This window comes from Schistocerca cancellata, chromosome 11, assembly GCF_023864275.1.
Source record: "Schistocerca cancellata isolate TAMUIC-IGC-003103 chromosome 11, iqSchCanc2.1, whole genome shotgun sequence".
In the NCBI taxonomy this organism is placed as follows: domain Eukaryota; kingdom Metazoa; phylum Arthropoda; class Insecta; order Orthoptera; family Acrididae; genus Schistocerca; species Schistocerca cancellata.
The window spans coordinates 18,735,444-18,753,686 of record NC_064636.1 but is presented as its reverse complement, the minus strand read 5'-3'; the positions used below and the strand labels follow the sequence as shown (position 1 = coordinate 18,753,686).

Here is an 18,243-nt window from a genome sequence, read left to right as displayed (position 1 = left end):
ACTGGCTGGCTGTGAATAAATATTATTGCAGTGGTTTTTGGTTGTTAAATGGTGACACTCTTACAATACATTGAACTTGTGTGGCACTGTCTACAGAAAATAATTTATTTTATTCAAGCAGCAGGTTATTTTTGTCATGACATTCATCAACTTCTGTTGTTTCTTATTTATTTATTTATTTATTTATTTATTTATTTGTTTACATTTGAACTGAGTCACTGTGGATTAACTGTTAACAGTGAATATTGTTTTTCATGTTTAGCTATTGCGTGCCTGCCAAATTTGCTGTCCTGCCAGTTTCTCCTGAGCCATCACTCAATGTCTTCTTCAGGTCCTCTGACTGAGTCCACATTCATCAAAATGTTGAGTTCTTATCTCAGTTTAAAACCACCTCAGTTTCCACCATTTGTCTAAATTCATCCATATTCATGATTTTTTTCCTTTGTGGTACTGACTGCTATAAGATCTTTTTCACATTCATGGAAACATCCCTATCTTTTCACCTGAGCCCATGTGAAATTCTAGATTTTCTTTGTTAGGCGACCGTCAGACATTCAGAAGATGTTCCCCGTAGAACTACTTTTTCCATGTAATCGGTTAGTGTCACAGGCTCGGTCTTTCTGTAGATTTCCACAAGTTACCTTAAAACGTCCACTGTGATGGTAAAAGTCGTGGGATATCGATATAAGAGTATATAGATGGTGGTAGTGTTGCATACGTAAAGTACAAAAGGGCAGTGCATTTATTTTCAGGTGATTTGTGTGAAAAGGCTTCCGATGCAATTACGACTGCATTAACAGACTTCGAAAGCGGAACGAAAGTCGAACTTTGACACACGGGTCATTCTGTTTCGGAAATTATCAAAAAATTCCGTATTCTGGGATACAGAGTGACAGTACGAAATTTCGGGCATCGACTCTCGCCGCAGACAAAGCAGTAGCCGACGGTCTTCGTGCTATGACTGAGAATAGCAACATTTCTGTAGAGTTATCAGCGCTGACAGACAAGCAACACTGCATCAAATAAGACAGATATCAATGTGGGAATACGACGAATGTATCCGTCAGAACAGTACGGCAAAATTTATTGTTAATGGGCAGTGGCAGCAGACGAGCGGCCCAAGTGCTGTTTGCTGACAGCGCAACACGAACTTTTGTGTCTCTCCCGGGCATGTGACCGTATCGGTTGAATCGTAGATGACTGTGAAACCGTGGCCCGGTCAGACGAGTGCCGATTTCAGTCGATAAGAGTTGATGTTAGGGTCAGTGTGTGGCGCAGACACCTCGAAGCCGTGGAAACGGGTTGTCAACGAGGCACTTTGTAAGTTGGTGGTGGCTCCGTAATGGTGTGGGTTGTGTTTACACGGAGTGGACTGAGTCCTCTGGTCCAAGTCAACCAATCATTGACTGGAGACGGTTGTATTTGACTACTTGGAGACCATTTGCAGCCGTTCATGGAGTTCATATTCCTAACAACAGTGGAATTTTGTTGGATTTCAGTGTGCCTTGTCACCAGGTCACAATTGTTAAAGATTGATACAGAGAACATTGTGGACAATTTGAGCGAACGATTTGGCCATCCATATCGGTGGACGTGAATCCCGTCGAACGTGAAGGGACGATCGAGAGGTCAGTTCTTTTACAAAATCTTGCAACAGTAACACTTCTGCAATTGTGGATTGCTAAGAGACAGCACGGCTCAATTTTCTGCACAGGGCTTTCAGTGACTTGTCGATTGCACACGACTTTGAGAGTATTACGCCAGACAAAAGAAGATCCGGAACTGTATTTGGAGGTATCCCGTGACTTTTGTCACCTCAGTGTATGTGCCCAGTAATCCATATCTTGGGGCTAAAATTTTCCTCAATATCCTGTGTGCTTTTCTCACTAGCGTATCAACTTGTTCCCACGTATTTATAGTCAAAGTTTCTGATGTGTGTAATCCTTCTGGTCTGACAATTGTACCACAGTGTCTTTGCTAGGCTCCGATGCTCAGCTGCTTCTTATTAAGGAATTTGTTCATTGGTTGATATGCTCGGTCCATTTTCCAGATCCAATGATTGATAGCTTAGCTTTCTGTTCTTAGCCATTCTGTTGGATTACCTCATACATATATATAAATTTCTTCACACGCTTAATCTTCCCTCGGTTTAAAATAATCCATTTTGGTCTATCATTGACGTTTGCCTTCCCAAATGAGACCTGTAATCTTACTTTCTCGATCAGTCGATCAATCTTTACGATTGACGAGTTAATATTGTAGCCAAAATGGCTGTCACCCACATAGGCTAAGCTGTCAATTTGCAGCCCTAGTACGAACCGTTCACCATTCCTGTTTTTTTGGCCGAGTGTCCTCCTCCGTTCTCGAACGACCGTTTCCGAGACACGGTTAAAACGGAGTGGAGACGGTCACCTCGGCTGTCGCCAGCCTTTACTTCGAAGGGGTCGGAGATCTCGCCGACGGATTTCACTTTTCGTAGTGTGTCGGCCAGTCTGCCGAATCAGATTTCTGGCTTGTTATCCACCTCAGATTGTTCTGGGACATTCAGTTACGACTCACAGTCGACAGAGTAGTACAATTCTTAAAAATTGAGGGATGCAACCACACAGTCACACCTACCAGTAGTCTTGTAGCTGCTGCTGCTGTTTCACAGGTTGTAATTTGCTCTGGACAAAAACAGCCTTCTAGAAGTCAGCCTGGTAACCACCAATCTATTTATGTTCTTATTTAATCTTTTGTGAGTGCTCAGTACAAATTCAGCTTGTGAGTACTTTTGAGAAGATGCTCGTAGTAGCGGACCGGTGTGACAGACTTGTCGATATCGGACAGGGGCCGGCGCTGGCAGCGCCGCCGGACGAGGGGACGAACGTGGGGGCGGCGCCCCCGCTGGGCCCGGCGGACCACGCCGTGGGGCCGGCGCCGCCCCAGCAGAAGGACGGGGAGCGGCAGAAGGACGGGGGCGGGGGCCACCAGCAGGAGGAGGCGGAGGGGGAGGCGGGCCGCCACTACGACGTGCCGCAGGGCGTCGTGCCCGCCCCACATGGCTACGTCCTGCAGAGGGAGGTGAGCCCGGCCCGGCACCGCCACTGGTTTCCTGTAACTCCGTTCCCACCTCCGTCCTGCGGGACACGGCTCCGAAAGCCTTCGGGTGTGACGCTTTTAGTGTTCCCCGTTGCTTATTTCAGAGTTCACATTTATCTTGACTGTGTACTACTAAAAATATTATTCTGTTTGAAACTTCCTAACAGGTTAAAACTGTGTGCCGGACCGAGACTCGAACTCGGGACCTTTGCCTTTCGCAGGCTAGTGCTCTACCAACTGAGCTATCCAAGCACGACTCGCGCCCTGTCCTCACAGCTTTACTTCTGCCAGTACCTCGTCTCCTACCTTCCAAACGTTTCAGAAGCTCTCCTGCGAACCTTGCAGAACTAGCACTCCTGAAAGAAAGGATATTGCGGAGACGTGGCTTAGCCACAGCCTGGGGGCAAAGGTCCCGAGTTCGAGTCTCGGTCCGGCACACAGTTTTAATCTGCCAGGAAGTTTCATATCAGCGCACACTCCGCTGTAGAGTGAAAATTTCGTTCTAGAAACTTCCCCCAGGCTGTGGCTAAGCCATGTCTCTGCAATATCCTTTCCTTCAGAAGTGCTAGTTCTGCAAGGTTCGCAGGAGAGCTTCTGTAAAGTTTGGAAGATAGGAGACGAGCTACTGCCAGAAGTAAAGCTGTGAGGACGGGGCGTGAGTCGTGCTTCGGTAGCTCAGTTGGTAGAGCACTTGCCCGCGAAAGGCAAAGGTCCCGAGTTCGAGTCTCGGTCCGGCACACAGTTTTACTCTGCCATGAAGTTTCATATCAGTGCACACTCCACTGCAGAGTGAAAATCTCATTCTGGATTGTTCTGTTTCCTCGTCAGTTGCTCAGTGGACTGTGGATACAGAAGTCTCAGACTTCTTTTCTTTATTCCGCTTTATGTGCGGAAGCTAGTAGTTGAGCACAGTATTATTCAATCCGTATACTGAGGAATCAGTAAACGACACTAAAGAAAAATTTGGAGTAGAAATCAAAATCCGTGGAGAAGAAATAAAAACTTTGAGGTTCGCTGATGACATTGTAATTCTGTCAGATGGCAAAGTAGTTGGAAGAGCAGTTATACAGAATGGACATTGTGTTGAAAGAAGGATTTAAGATGAACAACAAAAGCAATATGAGAATAATGGAATGTAGGCGAATTAAATGTGGCGATGTTGAGGAGTTTTGCTGTTTGGGGAGCAAAATAACTGACAACGGTCGAAGTAGAGAGGGTACAAACTGTGGAATGGCGATAACGAGGAAAGCATTTCTGAATATGAGAAATTCATTAACATAAAATGTAGATGTTAGTCTTATAATTTAATGTTTCCCTGAGACGTTTAAGTCTCTTTTTTTATTATCTACCATCACGATCGAAGCAGACGAAATGAATTAAAATTTGTGCTGTGGCCGGTACTCGAACCCGGGTCTTCTCGCTTGGTAGGCAGAAATGCTAACCGTTACACCAGCGCAGTACGACGGTCACCATTGCTGCACGAACTACCTAAGCTGAGTGTCCTCCCCGACACAAACTTCTATTCATTTTTCCCTTACATTTTGTCACCACTGCCAGGGCTCTCTGATATTGGCAAGCAACCCAGCATTTTACGTAATGGGACGTCCTTGTAGTGTCAGTGATGTTATAGATCTTATAATTAAATGTTTCCCTGAGACATTTAAGTCTCAGGGTACAGAAAACTTCGCTCCTCTAATGTTTGTGGAGAAAACTCTCAATTTAATGCTGGAAAAATTGTTTACCCTCACAAGATTCACCAGCGTTACATACTGTGTCAAACCCAAATAAGAGTGCGAGAGCATTAACCGTGAATGCCTTACTGCACCCTGCCGTCTCCTTCGGGAATGTAGTGAAAGATTTTAATGGAGAGCAAACTGTGATTAAATTTTAAACCGTCTTCTGTAACAAAATATACAGCAGTGGAAAATCCAGGATGTAATAATGAAAAGACTGCGAAAAGGAGAGATTGCTACTCACCGTACAGACGAGATGTCGAATCGTAAACGTGTGCGACGAAAAGACGGCGAGACGAGTGAGCTTTTGGCCGCGAGGCCCCCTCCCGAGTTAGTTGACGTACACACACAATCTGGGTGTCGGGGGTGAGGAGGGGGTGGGGGGCCTCCTCCCTCTCCCCACCCTCCCCCAGCCTCCCCTCCATCACCCACCCAGATCACTTTTCTCACCCTGTGTGTACAAAACTGGCCAAAAGCTTACTTGTCTAGCAGTCTTTCTGTTGTGCACGTTTGCAACTCGACATCTGCACTGTACGGTGAGTAGCAATCTATCCTTTCTGTAATATTGTCAAAATAAGCAGATACAGTTTTGCGAGTGGGACGACGCACGTGCAGTCTCACTGCTGAATCACTTGTGTGGCATACTGTCACGTTATGCATGGCTCAAAACTGGAAGCCTACAGAATTAACGTTTCGAGGTTTTCCCAGTCTCTCTCTCTCTCTCTCTCTCTCTCTCTCTCTCTGTCTCTCTCTCTCTCTCTCTCTCTGTCTCTGTGCGTGTGTGTGTTTTTTTTTTGTAGAGGTTAATTAAAAAGAAAAGAGAAGAAAAGAAAAGGTTGAAAATGTGGGAAGAAATGATGAATAAAAACGGGGTTTTAAAATTGTTAATGACTGCGAAAAAGGGAAAGAATGAAATGCAATTCGGACTTCGTATTACAGAAAAGCTATCAGGCTTCGTGATTTGGAAAAGCTATTGTTGGGGTGGTCATTGTGGCATTTCTGAGCAAAAGTCAAATCAATTTCCACTACAAAAATTATTTGAAAGAGAACAGAAAATAACAAAATGTGATTAACAGGGGGGAATGGCGTAGATAAGAGTTCATTCATTACTATGTTAACATGTCTTCTCTCGTGCGGCATTCAGGTCTTGTTCTCCAAAAATGTCCTGCTTCATTTCTGCATGAAAAAGTTGTAGCTGCTCCAGAATCATGCGGTAGATTTCATCGTCCATGAAGTACTAATGTCTACAAATTAAAACCATCTTGATCTTGAATGCAATGTATTTTACGGCTGCTTCCATCTTCCAAATTTCATACAAGCTTCCACAATTACTATATGTCTGCACATCAATAAGTTTTTACTTCTTAATCGGACCGAGACTAACAAATAACTTTTTACGTCTGATCATACCAAGACTAGCGAATAACTTAAATTAAGCTTTCACTCACAAGGGACAATAGCGGGAAGAAAACAAAGAGTTAAAATTTTAGTACCTTCACTTTCTTATATATTTTCTCTGCTGTCGAGTGCTCATATAGCTGCGACGGTATAATTTATATCTGAGGGAACGAGTGTAGCACAGCAAAATTCAAAGTCCTGCTACAGAGTGTGTGTGTGTGTGTGTGTGTGTGTGTGTGTGTGTGTGTGTGTGTGTGTGTGCGCGCGCGCGCTCTTATTTCAGCCGGTATAGCTGCATGAGGTAGCTAAGTGTTTTCCGTTTCTCTGTCGAAGGAGCCGGCAGCGGGCGAGGACGAGAACGACGAGGGTGGCGGGGTGGGCGTGCACCCCCTGGCGGCGGCCGGCTACCCCTGGCGGCCGCCCTTCATGCTGGGCCCAGGCCCGCAGCCCAGGAGACCGCAGCCACAGGCGCAGGTGCAGGCGCAGCCGGCCCCACGCGGCCTGCGGTGAGTGGGGCGGCACGCCCCCGCGTCGGCACGGCGTGACTTGCCACTCACCTCCCCTGCCGCCCTCCCGTCCTTCCCCCGACCCCCCTACACCCCGCTCGGCCGTCCGACGTCTGGCACGACGCGGTACCGTTTCCCGACCTCCTGTGTAGCCCGGGCAGAGGGAGGCGACCCTCAAATTGAGTTAAGATTTTTCTAAAAAAGAGTTTAGTGGAGGGTGCAACAATTCCGGGTCGAGGCTGTGGGGAGGAGGTCATTGAAAGGTTTCAGAAAATTGGAAAAGATTAGTTATTTAAAAAAAAAATTAAGCAATTCTATTTTTTTGAAAATACTTCCCTTTAAATGGGAATAGATTTTTGCGTTTGTTGAAACTGGTACTTGGAGCAGTGATGCCCGTCACGTCAGAACCCGGTGTTTTGTAATGTTCTGCTGCTTCGTCTGGTGATGTAAAAGTGATTCCACACATTTTATCTTCAATTTTTGGAAAATAAAAGAAATCACGAGGTCCTAGGTCAGGGTTGTACGTTGGAGGACCTGTGGTGCTGATTTTTAGGCAAGCAGATACTCAGTTGTTAGTTTTGCTGTATGTGTTGCTGCACTGCCATGCTGGATTTTCTTTTACTTCTTGTCCTCCTTCTTCTTCATTCTTTTTTCCCCTTACTAGCTCTCTCAAAAATTTACGGTGGATATATATTTGTACCAATCGGCAGTAACGGTACGCCTGTCTTTTAATTCTATACTACTGAGCTGGTGTGACCATTTTCTTTTTTTCCCCAGGATCTTAACAGTGAATCCAAGATTCATCACCAGTATATTTGCTGGCTTGCAATATTTACACAGTTTTGGATTTGATTCGTGCCACTACTCAGTATTGTTCTAGTAAATTCATCAGATGTCTGTTGGTCTCCTTTGAACATTGCTCAAACTGCGGCAGAATTTTTGTCAGTAATGACACTTCCAGGTCATCTGTCACGAAATTTGTCACTGAAAAAATGAAAAAAAAAAGAAAGAAAGAAAGAAAGAAAGAAATATCTCTTCTCTTTGTTCTTGTTCTTGTTCTTCTTCTTCTTTTAATTTTCTGTGCCAAGTATAAATGGTTGCCTTAATTGGGGCCAGTTTGCCAGGTGTGTTTCTTAGCTGATCTACACATTGTTTAGGCATTAATGATTATTTAAAATCTTGATAAATTGCAGCCCAGTAATATTCCCTAGTTGCATTCGTGTGTCATTGCACACAGAATCTTTAAATGATAATAAATAACATACTGTTAGAGTGAATCGAACAGACTACATTTCGATCAACTCGCGCAACGTCAGAAAGTAGCTGTCAGATACAAACAAATTTCATTTGTTTTTACAATTGTGGTGCTCTAAAAATTGTCAGGGTCTCCCTTGTAAGTGGTAGCAGTATTTGTAGTGAAATGTCATTTGTATGTTATTCACTAAGATTTGTGATCACTTAAATATCCTAGTCTGAAAGCTTCACATTGTAGTTAAAAATGTTATTTATGCAGACAGGGCATAATGCTTTAGAAAAACACCACAAACTCTTTAGAAAATGTGTTTATTGTACCGGGCTACAGTTCCCGATTAATTCATTTTCAGAGTTCTGTATTTTACAAAGAATTAGGTGTGGAAATATTATCGACGCACGAACTCGCCGAGTTTCCATTTTGCAGTCTCTTGCCGTACAAAATGCACGCGAGGGTGGACTCTTCTGACCGTCTGGGTCCCGTCGTAGCCAACCACGTTACAGTTCTGATCCTCACTACCCCGTATCTCGTGCCTCTTGCAGCACAAAAGTTTCCAGGTTGTATATGACTCACAAACACAACACAGACCTGTGTCCTCACAATTCCGTTCACTCAGTTTCTTCACTATTACAAATATTCACATGTCACATACTCAGCACACACGTGCTTTCTTCATCCAAATAATAAGATAAATGCAACTGATATTATTTAAAAAAAAGAAAAGAAAAGAAAAGAAAAGAAAAGAGAGAGAAACATAATACCACTGAAAATAAAGTGTTTTACATAAAACCATGTTTCTTGTTGCTGAAAAGATAGATATACTATCAAAGTCCTTTACAGTTAGTTACCTGACACTTACGTGCTTGATAAGGTTACTGGTTCATGTAAGCTTTAAATACTGCATTCTAGTTATTTTTCACCTCTCTTAAAGTCTGACATACATTAGACTGAAGTTTACACTACCGTTAGCTATCATCATACGGAGATGCAGCACGAAGTTTTGTTCCGTTCAGTAAATGTCAAATGTTGCATTTAATTTTACAACATCATACTCAGTATTTTGTCGCCTTTGCAGTAGTGAGGCTGCCAGCTGGCACACGCCAGACCACCTGTTGCAGTTGAGGCTTTACTCGTTGCCTGTACAGAGCTACTAGCTGTCACGAAATTTCTGTAGGGGAGGCGTAGGGCACGACGCCATGAGAGGCGATGGCGTTTTGTCGATAAACGTTTAATACGTTTCTGGAGGTGATTGTGAAGATGAAACACATGTGAATAATCTGTCGCTGTTTTCCTCGAAGTGTCGTATTTATATAATTTAAAGTCTCCTCGTACGAGTGACAGGTGCTGTGCGCACACAGCAGGAATAGCCCCGGTGGGTATCCTATCCGTGCCCTGTGGGACGGTGTGGCAACAGCTCTGTTACGTTGCTTTACAAAAGAAGCGATGATTCAGTATTTTTTAATTAGCGTTTCTGTTTGTTAATTAATATATAATTTAAATAGAGTAAATTTCTGCTACTGAGATCCGAACCGGCTACTTTGCGATTACCGGACCTCGACCCGACATATTCGGCTACCACCGACAATTCTATTTATTGATTGTAAATATTTTGTGTTTAATAGTAACGGGAAACCTTCTAACATTTAACGGCAATTTTTTTTCGAGAGAGAAAATGGAAGATGCCGGAGCATTCCCTTATTTCCATTATTTGGCAAAAGTGGCCTACATTTCTACCTTTACCGCAGTTTGGGTTTTTCAATATTCTGTATTTTCTTCAGAGTTTTAACAATTTCCATTAATGGTAATGACAGGTGGAAGTCTGTAAACAGGTGTAATAAAACTTAGAACTTCTGTGTGTTGCATTACAGCTTGTCAGTGGACCTTTTACTCAACAATTCTAATTGTGACCAAGGTTTTTCTTTATTTCTTACCAGTAAAGTGTTTTTTCTTAGCTGTTTTCACTTATAATGGGGGTGAGGTGTCTTATCTTTCTCACCTTGGCCAACGTTTAGTTCGTTGTTAAAAAAATTAGTAATATCTTTTCACCTGGTGGAACTGTAAGTGGTGGCTCACAGAATGAAGACCAACTAAGTATCGCAACTTTGGTAACACCTCTTTTATTTGTGGAACTGCCGTATCCTTTTGTGCGGGAATAGTGCTTCTGCACGAGATGTAAGTCTTTTATAGGACTAGCGAGACATTTCAGAGTAAGAAACACTATTATGGGGACTTCTGAGCTGTTTTTGCAGCTGTTTGTATGCCACACGACCTGGAAGTTGACCCCACACTTTACAAAAACTAGTGCTTGTAGTTTTAGTAAACCGAGAAAGACATTTAGCATTATTTATATGCTGGTGTCTCAACAGTGCACGTTTTTGTCAAGAGTGACATAAGCATCACATAATGTTTGCCTCTGTGCACAGTGGAGTAAACTTCCAGGTTGTTCACCATTCCAACAGCAGCAACAACAGCAGCAGCAAAAAAATCTCCATATTCAATGCATTTTTACTTCGTAACTTCTATTTAGGCTTACAAAATACTTACATCGCTGAATTTGTCTTGTACAGATCTGCTGCTGTTGCAGAAAAAAATATAGTAGATCAGTTAAGAAACCAAACGTTTTGCCCGTCTCTTGGCGATTAATGAAGCGGCTCGCCAGTTGCTCGGTGAAAAGAGATTACAGGTATTTTTATAGAGTCAAAAGTCTATTTGATGCGGGAAAAGAATCTAGTGCCTACAGTGGAAAGGTGGTTGTAGTTGTAGTGTTGGGGATAGAAGTGGGGCTGTAGGGGAATTGTGCATCACAGTTGGTATGTAGAGTTGCACCTTCCACATCTTGTTACTTAAATGTAAGGCTGCAGCGTCTTGCTGCCCTCTCCCTCTGCCCTCTCCGCACATTCCGTACGGCCGGTGGCTGCTCCCTCCCGGCAGTGCACACCGGCCCCAGGTGTATGTTTCCCTTCCTAGAGCTGCAGCTGCCTCTTTGCGTTTTGTCTTCCTGTCACTGTCTGCCAACTCCTTCCTACTGTTTCAGATTTCTTAGGTGTGAATTATGCTTTAAAAACTGTTCATGTGGTGTTCAGTGTTATGTCTTTCATATACAAGTAGCTGTTCTTAGGCTAGGATTCAGAGCTGAAAGAAATATTTATGTGTGTGAAGTAGAGTTTATATGTATAAGAAAAATATGGTTGTCAAATATCTGGGTAAAAAGAAAAAAATAAATTTTATTCTCAATGTTTTACAACATGTTTCATTATTTTTTTGCCCAAGGTCACGGATATTAGATTGCAGTGGGTCACTATTGAGGATTTGAAGTACCTATTGCCCAAATGAGAAAAATATTGTGCAAATCGAATCAGAAAAGGCAATTGTTCCCTATGTAGAACAGATTCCTCTCAAAAAAGTGAGAGAAATTCCGTATAAACTGATTTGTCAAAATGGTTCAGTGTTCGAACTAGTAACAAGATAACATTTTACAGAGTTCCGAACTCGGAACCGCGAGACGGCTTGCACTCGTCGGCTCAGAGTGTGTGCCGCCGCATCCCCGAGAGGTCCGTCGGTGGAGTGTTGCCGCATTAGGAGTGCGTGCTGCTGTGTAACCTCTCGTCCGGGGTGTCTCCGCAGGTCACTATGGAGAGGATCTGTGAGGGGAATGGTGGAGACGACAGAACTGATCTTTCACAATTGTCCACCTGACACTTTACACACTGTCCACGGAATACTGTGGCCGGTAGACGAAACAGGTGGCAGGGCGCGCTCGGGGAGAGCGGTAGGGACGGGGGCCGCGGGAAGGCGACGTGAGAGAGCTGCCGAACACCGGAGGGGAAGCGCCATTCTGAACTGTCGAGTGGGTCCCCTCCACACCCACACTTGCACGGTGGCCGTTTGAAAAGATCTGTCACCTCTACTTTGGTCAGTATCTCGAAACAGTTAAAAAAATGTAGCAGTTTATTTTCGGTTAGCGTGTTAATTTGTAACTTTCAGATGAGCGTCACGATTGGCAATTTTTGAGTAAAACTTACACATTTTTCTGGTCTCCATTTTAAATTTTGTTTCTTTTAGCAAACTGTAACAGAGTTTACAGTGCCTCACCTCACTGACGTGTCGTACGGGTGCAGTTGCGAGAGAATTCTGAAACGGTGGTGTATTAACTTTATTAAGTGAGGAACTGAGGAATAGTAACATCAGTATCTTGTGAAAAAGCACATCTTCAATACAAAACAATCCTGTAGTGTATTTACATACGCTGTTCCGAACCCGTAACATTTTTCATTTCGCCGTCTGTAGGTGACCCTCTTCAAATTACGTTCTTTCACCGAAAAAGTCCGTAGTTAGTGGAAAGACACAGTAAATAATAAGTTTTGCATAATAACCGTATGCAAAATACTCTCCTATCTCACTGTTTACGAAATACGAAGAATGTTGCAGACATTTCGTTCGGGCTTTGTCGCTGGCGTGGTATGACCCGAAATGACTGTGCTACATCGGATCAGTTGTCTCGGGATTGGTGGCAGGTAGAGACCTCCACCCGAGTCTAAAGAAAACTGCAAAACATTAGCTAAATTTTGTATGCAGTAATGATTACGAAATATGCACGGAATGCAAAATCGTAGGGACCCCCATTTTTGATTTGAACTTTTTCGAATTTTACAGTGTCTTACTTCCACATAAGTGTCACAATGACTACGGTCATTAACAAAATGGTGGGCACGTAATCTCGAACCTGACATATAAAGCGACAAGGAAAGTGAGAACAAAATTTTCTTACCGAATATTTTCTGTAAAATTGTCGGAGAAAGATTGCGTGGCGCGCACCTCGATTCTGTCATCGCCGACCGGCCGAAAGGCGGCAGACAGTGTCGGCATTCCCTTCTGAAGAAACGAACGAACTGGCCTGGCGCTTCAGTCGAAAACTGGTCACTGCGCGTAGCTCACCGTATCTTGCGTGGACTCTAGCTGCAATCTGTCCAAAAAGGCGAAGGTGGCAGGCACTTCTAATGTGGACACATTTAATTGACGTACCGTGTAACTGTGAGGAACCACTCGATGCCTTAGGAGTCCGTTTAAGAATACGGCCACGTGTGCAACTTTTCCAGTGGCATTTTAGTTGAAAACGAGTGGTAGAAATAAAAGTGCAGCTCGTAAGTGAGGGTGGCCAGTCGGCACCGGAATTCGCGCTGGCGTGGTGCACCTTCTAGGTCACACGTGGCAGAATGCGCACTGGCCAGTAGCAATTTCAGCTACTCGAGTGAATACTGACTGGCAGTTTTTCACGCGTGACTAGAATGTTTCAGTGTTGACATGCGACTTGGATTGTGTGGACACTGAGCTGTTAATCCTGGAGGTATAAAAATGCCCGTTTATTTACGATAAAAGGTGCTGTGGCTATAAAAATGGAGTAATAAAGATGGAGCTGTGCCTAACTATTAATGTGGCCCTCGTGGTGGAGAGTGGGAGAAATAGAGCTGGAAGGGAGATATAAAGTTGATTGGTATGAAAACATCAAACGACATTTTATTTTACATATATTTACAAACTTCCTGTTCGTGCTCCAGGTCGGACAACTATTTAAAATTTTGCTCCATAAAATAGTCTTGCCGAGGTACCGATTTGTATATAGAGCAGAAACTGTGTACAAAGTGGTCTCTGGCAAATTTTTCAATTGTGCCGACTTTGGTTTCTCGTGCAGGTGTACCGTGTCACTGCCCTCGAAGTTGAAACTATTGACAATTGTCACATAATTACAAGGTTTGCCACTTGTTGTTTTAAGTACTGAAATCAACTAATTCGACACTCACAGCTATCGGAGAATGCAAAATCTGCCATTCATTTGCTAAATTGGCAAAATGCACATTCAATAAAATTCTGTTCTTTAATAACCTTCAGTTGAAAATGCTTTTTGAGGTGTCAGGTTTCTTGCCGAAAAAGGTCTCGAAAAGTTTTCACGTAGGGTAAATGTGTCGTCAGCTGTTAACACAAATGGAAGAGGTGTAAAGGCAGTGCTGAACTGAATTGCTGTGTAACGAAACACTTTTTCTCGAGAAGTTGCCTCGCCGGTGATTGCAATTGGCCATCCGACTCTCGACGACGACCAGTTTTTCCTGCTCTTTGTGGCCGGCACAGTTGCCGCAATTTCTGTCGCGTTTTCTGCAGCTGGAATCCGACTGGAAAAAACACTGCTCTCTTCTGTGTCCTCCCGTACAGAGGCATTTGTTTGCCCCAGTGACCAGCAGAGCTGCCAGCATACGTCTTCAGTCTCTGCTTGATGCAATTTACAATTTTTTAAAAAACTATTCTTATTTCCAAATACAATGTAGAAAGTGTCAGTGCCACTCCTAAAAGCAGGTAATATGTATTCCTGGAAACAGAATCCAATTAAAGCCGACGAAAACAAATTGTCGTGACTCTTGACTTACATCTATTTATCAGAGGAGGTTGTCAAGAGTTCAGTTCAGTTCTGCTAGGCTGTGCGTACTGCCTAAGATTCAGAAAGGAGATGCGCTTTCGCTACCTGTCGAGAACAATTGTGGAGTGTCCACCTAAGATTTTTTCGAATACTCACTATCTTTACACGGATCCGTCGTCAGCAAGCATCTGTACCCTATTCGTGAATCTATTGATTTTATCAGCAGACGTAACGAGTTTTGAGAGGGTTGCCCTTTTACAAAAGTGCCTTTGGTGGACTCTCTACATCACATCGGCATCAGGTTTAGGGCCGACACAACAGTCTTGTACGAATACAAACTCTCCTCAATGTACTATTCCTTTAACAACAAACTTTTTAACAATCTCACAATGTTGCCGTGTGGAGTCTTTTGTATTCTACAGTAGAGAATCATTTTATAGAACATTTCGAGGAACGGGCAATCCACTTGACAGTTTTGAAAGGTACAGCAATTTGGTGATACATTGACAATACGTTTGTAGTTCGGACTCACAGTGTGGACAGTCTGTGAAAGTTCCTTCGATGTCTTAACCCCTCGCACGCTTAGAGATATTATCAGCAGGCATAGTGGTTTCCAGTTGGGTGCTGCACGGTATCCTCTCATTTGTGCCCCGTGTAGCTCGCACTGTTTTGCATTCGATCTGGTATCGACGAGGTCAGCTTTTGCCGCAGTCTGCGGACTTGCGGCAGAAGTGCGTGTGTTGTAGCCTCACGTGTGCTGTGACAACTGGGTACACCACGTGTGATCCAGTGTGGTTTTAAGTAGCAGAGGTGCATTTCCACCAATGCACTCCTGAAGACAGCCGACGACTCTATGCCGAAATAACGTGGTGGCAAGTTGTTGACGTGTGGCAGCCCGGCTGAATTCTTGCAACCTATAATAAGTATTTTTGGTAAGTAGCAAGTAGTTTAAGTCTGAACACTTCCTTAGTGGATAATCTAAAGCTGATTAAAAAAAGCACATGAAGACAGGTTTGATGTGTTAGAACTTGAATTATTCCTTTACGAATATTAGTTCCATTATGCAAAAGTACTACTACTGTTGCACAACACAACACTTATTATTACTTAACAGATCATACTAGCACAGTAGTGATCGAAATACTGGTTGCAATTGCTTGGCAGATCCTACATTTCTGGCTGTGGCACAGAGGACCGATTGGGGGAGAAATTGCTAGCGAGATAGCCAGTGGTAGATTGTGATTCTGGAGTCTGATCAGAATATGTTTGTTTTTAGTGTTATTTAAAATATTTGGGTTGTGTGTATTTTGTTCAAAAGGATTAACTGAAATAGTATGCTAACACGCATTCTCTCTCTCTCTCTCTCTCTCTCTCTCTGTCTCTGTCTCTGTCTGTCTCTCTCACATCTACGTTTTTTGCATTGCTTATCATGGACAGAAATTGACCCAAAGGTTGGTAATGCTGCTTCTCCATTTCCAACACTATAAAAAGTATGCAGCTGGATTCAGATATAGCAGAATTTCATTAGAAGGTGATCCATACGAAGGACATGGGAAAACTGCAGTGTGAAATGAAAGTGAAAGGTGCACGATACGGCATTTGATGGTCAGCGGCTTTAGATGTAGGAAATAACAGAGACCAGATACAAATAAGAAGAAAAAAGTGTAGTCCATTTTACATGGAGAATTAACCGTGATCTTCCTGCAAGATGGTGCCGCAAATACTGAATGGAATAAGGAATGTTGTGCTGAGTTGTTAGTTCCTTATTCACTTAATGTACGCATTGTGAAATGTAGAATATGTCAGTTTATCTGTTATTATTATTACTATTATTATTATTATTATTATTACTATTATTATTATTATTATTATTATTATTTGCATTTAAATATGACTTCGTGGTCATCTTTTCCAGACAACTTTACACAATAAAAAAGTGTATTTAGTTTACTAACAGTAATAAGTATGTGCTACTTTGGTACTAAATAAGCTGCAAGTTTCTGAATAACAATACATCTGCAGAATACGAGGATATGCCTGGAAGGAACTTTTTCACATTACTTTAAGAATTTGGGTAAGTGAACAAAGATTTTTGGTAGCAGCATTATGAACCTTCTTCGGAGATAAAGTGAATTTTAATGACGAGTAAAGGAGGTTGCTTTCTTTTTTAGTATTGTAATTATGAATGACTTTTGTTCTTCTGAACTATGAAAGATTTATCAACAGCGAAGTTCATGTTAATAAATATGTACTGCAAAGCTGCTGCTAAAATCCCTGACTCGTTAAGCAGGAGTGTAGAATACGATTGAGGGTGAACAATACATTTTATTCTTACTGAACATACTTTTTTGTAACAAAATTTTTCTTACTTAAGTATTTGTTATCTCAGAGTGCATTTCCATACGAGTTTATCACTGTTGTCATTATTATAATCGTCAGTAATCGTGGATTTATTTGTAGACCTGTTCTCACAAACACATCTAGCTGCTGTTCATCAACTGTTATGATGATGTAGTTTGTCCTCTGCCACACTTATACCAACCATTTGACTCTTTCATACATTGCAGGTAGTGGTTTAGATCCCGAGGCACTTCCACCAGGTGACAGCGGTACTTGCAGCCATTGGAACTTAGTTTGTGCATTGCTGCTGTTTTATTATACAATGTGAGCTTTTGTGGCTGGTAATTCCACCCTCAGCAATTTTTTGTTTATCGGCACGAGGCTCTGGTCTGAGATGTGTTTCTGTGCCCTACGTTTAATCTCCTAATTCTGGAGACATTGTGAGGCAGCAGTTTCAAACTGAAACAGCCCAGCAAGCCGAACTGTTCCTACGTATCTGAGCTACAGTCAATTTGTGGAGTCGTCAGATTGTCGAGTCACTGCAACATTTGTTGTGGATCTTGTAGTGGGAAAGAGTAGGTGTTTCTTACTTTATTTAGCAGTCCCCACAACTTTTCTGTTCTCAGTAATTTTTCTGTTACATTGAGTTGTTTTTATGGTTTCGAATTCTTGTGGCTTCTCTGTACATCCTGTCATATTAGTGATTGGATTTTGATAAAACTGTGGTATCTGAGTAACAGATTTGTAGGTGGCCCGGACCCAGTGCACAATCTGCTACTTCAGATTTACCCACGTTTCCCACACAGTAGTTGCTCTCGTGTTCCTTAACCCAATTGCTGTCAGTTCTGTTTGTAGTTCCTACATACAATTGACAGCATTTGCGAGGGATTTTTTTATACTTGCGCTGTGGTGACTGTCACTCATTCTCAGTGTTTCAGTATTTACCCACCTCTCTCGTCAGTTTCCACACACTATCGATACCGTTCTTCTCAGTTCTCTCCCCGTGCGATCGGAGACCGTTTCTGCAAACGGGAAGAAAATTTCCCCTTCAGTTTGTTCTTCTTCGGTCGAAGTTCCTGATCTTTTAGGACGTAGTGCCGCGAATACGACGGAACACAGTGCTACGCCATTTGTCGGCACTCTGCGTTTCCCAGTCGCGGCACCGTTTTAAAACGCAACTGTTTGTCGATCTGATGGAATTACAGTTTCCTGTACTGACAGATTGAAGAAGGCGAAAAATGGGCCGAAGATGTGTATCGAAGCTCGTATTAGGGAGGGCATCGGACTAGCGTAGTCCGTGCAGTTGTGGTAGCCACAGTGCTTCAGTGGTGTAGTGGTTAGCACATCTGCCTAGTAAGTGGGAGGCCCGGGTTCGAGGCCTTAGAGTCCCAGCAGTGGCACAAATTTTAATTCATCGCTTCAGCTTCTGTCCGCACCGAGAACAAAGTTGGAACCTTTCGTGTCATCTCGATGACAGCTTACGTGTGGGACAGTAATTCTGTAGGCCGGCTACAGCTAGTCTCCGGC

The 18,243-nt window shown here is 43.0% G+C and overlaps 1 protein-coding gene across 1 annotated transcript in view; it reads left to right on the top strand.

The window, feature by feature from the left end:
* The window catches only part of LOC126108836 (Golgi integral membrane protein 4-like), a 142,629-nt gene that overhangs the window by 100,926 nt on the left and 23,460 nt on the right, over positions 1-18,243 (top strand). Inside the window, exon 9 of the mRNA XM_049914199.1 lies at positions 6,546-6,718. Within this exon, the coding sequence (XP_049770156.1) occupies positions 6,546-6,718 (173 nt within the window). The remainder of the gene's footprint in view (positions 1-6,545; positions 6,719-18,243) is intronic.